The 6,556-nt window shown below is 37.8% G+C and overlaps 1 protein-coding gene across 1 annotated transcript; it reads left to right on the forward strand.

The window, feature by feature from the left end:
• Positions 514–4,108, forward strand: LOC107640120 (protein FAR1-RELATED SEQUENCE 6-like). Its single transcript, XM_016343671.2, has 6 exons — positions 514–603; positions 1,428–1,487; positions 1,591–2,327; positions 2,415–2,815; positions 2,941–3,902; positions 3,995–4,108. The coding sequence occupies exons 1-6, from the start codon at positions 514–516 to the stop codon at positions 4,106–4,108; spliced, it is 2,364 nt and encodes a 787-aa protein (XP_016199157.2).

The following is a 6,556-nucleotide window of genomic DNA, read 5'->3' on the forward strand; positions in this document are numbered from 1 at the left end:
TACAAAATATTCAAACTCTAGGCTCAACCTACGAAGCAAAGACTGGCCAGAGAATACCCCATACATATTATGTTAAGGAAAAGTATAGGGGAACAATAATCCTAGTGAATAATATGAACAATGGAGTTACAAATGTAAATTACTCATAAATTTAATTAATGATGTAATTAATTTAATTATACTAATAACTATTTTTCAAAATTTAAAATATCATATTTTTGAAACCAGGCAACTAGCACACGTTTCATATCCTCACCATATCTCCTCTCTCTTTTTCCTTCCCAACAAAGAAGGCTCACTTCCCAGCCCACCCACAACCCACGCTCCCCTCCCTGTTCCAACGTCCGGCAGCCCCCAAGTGGAAAAAATTTTTTTTCACCACACCTGTCAACCCGTGCACCATGCAGCCCGGCGTCGATCACCGTGATCACGCCCTGTGCAGCCCCCGCAGCCCAAGGCCTCCACCATTGCAGTTCCTGTAGCCCAAGATCTCCACCTATCACAACCATTTTAATGGAGCACAATTTCGTTGAACCGAGTTGTCTCGTGCCAGTTTCTTTTACCGGTGATTCACTCGACGGAGAAAGTGAACAGTTGGACAAGGTAAACAATGTATCTTGTTTCTTTTAGTCGTATGTTTATTTTCATATAAATTAGATAGTTATTAAAAGCTCAACTTTCTTAATCCATTATGATATTTTGTTACAAGCGGAATAATTTGGATGGTGTTCTTGTTCATTCATGTGGTTATTAATTAAAGTGTAATATATAAGTGGATGATACCGTGAAAGGATTAGTTTGAATTTTTTCTACCTAAAAAGAGAAAACAATTACATTTTTAGAATGGTGGAATGTTATAATACAATGTACTAGTTAGTTGTTACTACTTACTAGTTACAGATTGGGTTCTTGTTAAGTTTTTATAACTAATTTCAATGAAACATGTGAAAAGTTCTAAAGAAGATGAAGTTAAAAATTTATTTACTGGATATGATGAATTGTTACAATACCTTTTTAATAGGTCCCCTGACATGTTTTGAATATATGTATAGTGTTAAATAAGAAAATTTTGCACATGGTTGCGACTAAAATTGTTACAATCCCTATCTGTATGGTATCAAACCATGCATGCACTAACAAGTTTGGATAAATATGGAGGAAAATTATAGGAGCTAATAACGAGACTTTTTACATGGTAGTAGAAGACTCTATTTTAGTTTGTGTAGTGATACTTGATATGTGGTGGATTTATACATTCTCTATATAAATAATAATTAACACAATACTAACTGATTAGGTGCCACTTTAGCTTAATTCATGCATATTAATAAATTTTAATATCATATTTTTGGATATAGTATTAATAAAATCTATTTAGTTGACATTTTATTATAGTATCTACTTACGTTGTGTATGTTTGATTGTAGGCCATAGAATATACGAAAATTACTGAGTTGGAATGTGATGACACGGAACTTGTTGATGAGGTTTGGACTCTATTTTATTGTTATTTTTTAGTTAACCGTATGTTTGAATAGACCATTTATCGTCGTGTGGCTGAAATAATGTCTATTTTGAACTGATTTGCAGTTACCAGACCATAGTTGCCTTGCTGATGATGAAATACCAAGAGTTGGGATGCGATTTGAGCATTTAAAGTTGGCCCAGGATTTTTATGCGACCTATGCAAAAAAAGTTGGTTTCATAAGTAAGATAAGGGCCACAAATTTTGACAGAATGACAAAGCAACCGATCAACCAATCTATCCATTGCAATCGGGAGGGTTTCTGGGCGTCTCGTGTCAAGGCACCCATACGGAAGAACATAATGGCAGGTGTTGGATGCAGAGCAAGAATATATGCAAAGTTCGATAGGGAAAAGCATGATTGGGTCTTGTTGAAGGTTGAACTAAATCACTCGCATCCGTGTTCAACTAGGAAGGCGGTGCACTACCACGAGAACAGGGAGTTAACAATGCATGCGAAGTGTATCATTGAGGATAATGATGAGGCGGGCATTCGACCCAACAAGACCTTTCTAGCATTAGCCAATAAAGTTGGTGGGCCTTCGAACTTGGGCTTCTCAGAGAAGGACGTCAAGAATTATATTTCATCAAGACTCCGATCCACAAATGTCAACGTAGATGTCAAGGAGATGCTGAACTACTTCATGCGAATGAAGGAGTTGAATCCGAACTACTTTTACGCAGTGAATATAAATGAGGATAACAAGTTTACGAGTGCAGTTTGGGTGGATGCAAGGTGTAGGGCATCTTATGAATACTATGGAGAGGTGGTCTCATTTGATACCACATATAGCACGAACTGGTAAAATGTATTTAAGTTCACATTGTTTAATTATTTTATTATTTTTTATTAGTTTCATGTTTCTAAATATAGTTGTTCGTTCTTTAGGCATGGATTGCCGTTCGCTGCTTTCATTGGTGTGAACCACCATGGTAAGTCCACTTTGTTAGGCTGCGCTCTGCTAGGCAGTGAGGAGATCCCGAGTTTTGAGTGGGTGTTCACACAATGGCTGGAGTACATGGGAACGGCACCGAAGGGCATCATCACAAACCAATACAAGTCTATGTTTGGTGCAATTAAGAAGGTCCTGCCCAATACACGACACCGGTGGTGCATATGGCATATAACCCAAAAGATACACAACAAGCTTGGAGGTTATTCTAGGTTCAAAGAGTTGAATGCTGAGTTGAAACACATTATATGGAACTCTAAGTCGGTTGAGGATTTTGAGGATCATTGGGCTGAGTTCATTGATGAGTTCAACTTACATCACAACAGATGGCTATCAGGTTTGTGTCTTTTTAGAAAAATCATGTGCCGGAAGTGCTTAAATGTTGTTGTGTTCTTGTATTATATTCTGGAAAAATGTTCTTATGCATGGTTTTGTTTTTTGGTGGGTTTGTTTCCTTTTTAGATCTGTTTGAGGACCGACACATGTGGGTGCCTATCTTTTTCAAGGGTCAATTATGGGCTTCCATGAGGAGTACGCAGCGGAGTGAGGGTATGCATTCATTCTTTGGTGGATACTTAAATTGTAAGACTAGTTTGGTCCAGTTCGTCCACGAGTTCAACAATGTCCTAGGAACGAAAGAGCAGAAGGAACTGGAGGACGATGCTGCAGACTCGAGAGGTCTAATCCCATGTTCAACTAGATCAGCCATCGAGAGACGATTTCAAAAAGAGTATACCAACAAAATGTTTAGGGATGTCCAAACCGAGTTTGGCAAGAAGGCTGATTGCACTATTCGTGCCGTGGATGAACAGGGCAACTTCACTAGGGTAAAAGTGGAAGAGGAAATACAAGTCTATGAGACGACTCGATATGTTACGTTTGACGTCCATTTTGATCGTTCGACACACGAGGTTCGATGTGATTGCATCTTGTTCGAGAGTGCAGGTATATTATGTTGCCACTGTCTTGTAGTACTTTCATCTTACAAAGTTAATGAGGTACCTTCCTTCTATGTTTTACCTCGTTGGAACAAGAACATAAAGCGCAAGCACACCTACATTAAGAGTAGCCACGACGTTAGACGTTCAAATGAAAGCCACAACATATTCAGAGAGTTGTGTGCACATTTCTACAATGTTGCACAGGAATTCGTGGACTGTGATGATGAGGCAGACATGCTGCATAATGTTCTAGAGGATGCAAGGGCCAAACTAGTAGATTACCGTGGCAAGATGCGAAATAACACTGTCGCTACTGCACACAATAGCATCATCACAGGCCCTTCAACCGTTTTCGGCACAGAGGACATTCAGGCCCCATCAAAGGTAACCACTAAAGGTCGTCCAAAAGGCAAAAGGCTAGGATATGAGTTGGATAAATCAATCAGAAAATCCATGCAGAGAAAGCGGAAGAGTGTACGCAAGGTATGTATAGGAATTAAAGTTAAACTTCCCTTTTACAACGGTTTTTATTACGTCGATAGTGGGTTGGTTTTGATTGAGCTTGTTTGTTTCAGGATAATCGTGTAGAATCTGCTGCAAATCAAGCTTCAGAGGCTTCCGCTCAGCAGATTGCAAAGCAAGGACTTGGTGGATTCATGTCGCTGTTAAACTCCTTTGACAATACCTAGATTGTTTACGATACTGCATCCATTATGTTATATTAGAGGTCCCTTTTGTTAGGTCATACAATTCAATATGTATGTTTCATGGTCGTTTTCTTTGTTTAGGTTTTCTATGATAACAAAATTATGAAATTGGTATTTCCATGGCATTATCTTGATGCTACTCACGTATCTGGTCTGTTTATATTTGTTTGGATGTCGTTTGACTGATTGTAGAATACTGTCTGCATAAATACATGTCGTATAATCTGTATTTTAACCATTTAATAAATTTGGGATGTTGTGTGCTTTTAACTTCGAGTGGCATGTCTAGGATGTTCGCTTTACTACGGTTATTGATTGTTATTTTTCTGGTGTTTGGATGGTTACTTCTTATCGGATTAGCTATTTGTTTTTGATTCTTTAAATGTCATATAGTATGGATGTTCGATTCCTTAGGCTTGTGCATGGTTATTTTTTTATATACAACAAGTGTCTTAGTAACTAAGATAAATAAAGCAGATGTTCGGTTTAGTAGGTTTGCAGATGGTTATTTCTATTTGTTTTTGGATGGTTATTTAGTGTGTATGACAAATGGCATGTTATTAGTCACGAGTTATAATGTGGATGTTCACCTCAATATATTACTGGATGGTTACTTTTAATGTGGATTACGAATGACAAATGATTAGTTACAGGATTTATAATGTGGATGTTCGCGTCACTAGGTGAGTGGATGGTTACTTTTAGTGTGGATTCAAAATTGCATGTTATTACTTACAATAGTTATAATATGGATGTTCACTGGCTCAGGTTCGTGGATGGTTATTTCTATTTGTGCCAGTATGATTTTTTAGTGTGGATTGCGAATTGTTTTTTTTAGAGTATATTACGAATGGTGTGTTAGTAGTATATCGCGGATGGTCGGCTTAGTAAGATAGAGTATGGTTATTTCTATAGGTTTCGTATGTTTATTTATAAAACTTAAGAGTTGTCTGTTATTAGGTACAACTAGTACAAGGCAGATGTTTGATTTATTAGTTGGGTGGATGGTTATTTCAGTTTTAGGTTGATTCACCTTGTGTGTGGATGGATCCGCTTAATACCTTTGTTGTTCCTTACACTTAGCTTTTAGGAATCGTTAACTACATGCAACAAAACCAAATGTATTGCAATAGAAATAAATCATATAAATGGATTTTGCCATGATAATGTAGCAACTCTGTTGTAATAAAACTCCAACCCATGGACACAAAAAGAAGCTAAGAAGATTTGAGAGTATTGTTTGAAAACTAAGTACACCTATCGCATTCTCCTTTTCCGGGTCTTCCTCACAGGTATTTCTCCCACTCTTTCTACAACTATCGCATTCTCCTTTTCCGAGTCTTCCTCACAGGTAATTGTCCTACTCTTTCCATCAATGACCTTGTGCTTGGTGCTGTGAAGGGTGATTTTACCACCTTTTTCTTGTTTCTTTGACGGTTGCGGCGAACACGTCCGTCTTTCTGCTCCAACAAAGATCGCACCAGCTGGATTGATTCATTATGGGCTCCCATGACAATATCTAACATCAGCTCACATCTCATTGACAGAAGCATTTCCTATGTAGTTTTTAAAAATATCAGCACGTTGTTTAATGTTTCAAATTAACATGAGATGGTAAAAACAACCAAAACATAGACCGACATGTTAACTTACATCATTCCATTCATCTATGTTACAATCTTCATTCCATGTCTCTATGAATTTGATGGCATAGATACCGCAGTCCCAACTAGATAATCAAGTAAAACCGATGCCATCAATAAAATGGTTATGCTAAACCCACTAACGAAATGATCATTTATTGGATTTGTTAGTTTGAACTACTTACCCGTTTGGTTGCATGGGGACTTTGGCATACGCACACACTGGACCGTTTGGACTCCGGTCATACGTAGGGATGGCCACCCTAGCCATGTCTTCAATTAGCCGTCCCTGAAAATCACTCAATAATCTCTCTTTAGCATATGTTTTAAATGGTACATATATTCATTAATAATGCTTAAAGAAGTGTTTGATCTTACCGCATATGAATCTAGTTTCTTCCTTTCATCGTCAGGTGCCTCATCATGAAGACTATCGATTACCACAATCCTTTTCCTTGTCACTTCAAATGCATACAGCCACCAGTATCCTTTTGAACACATCAGAATAAACCACTGTCACAAAAATTCACGCGTCACAACATAGTCAAACATTAAACGTATGGTGTACCATGAAGCATAAATAGATCAAATTCCGCACAAGTGAAACAATCATCCCAATCTACGGGCACCAATAGGCGATACATCCCCCGTCCTAATTATGATGGATTCTATTCAACAAGCACTACTCAACAGGCCGATCAAGAAAAGACATCAAGAATTGTGTTACATATGCAACAAACACCTAGCAAACTATGCATACTAATTGACACAGACAACTACATTCTCG

This window comes from Arachis ipaensis, chromosome B05 (assembly GCF_000816755.2).
Source record: "Arachis ipaensis cultivar K30076 chromosome B05, Araip1.1, whole genome shotgun sequence".
Classification (NCBI taxonomy): Eukaryota; Viridiplantae; Streptophyta; class Magnoliopsida; order Fabales; family Fabaceae; genus Arachis; species Arachis ipaensis.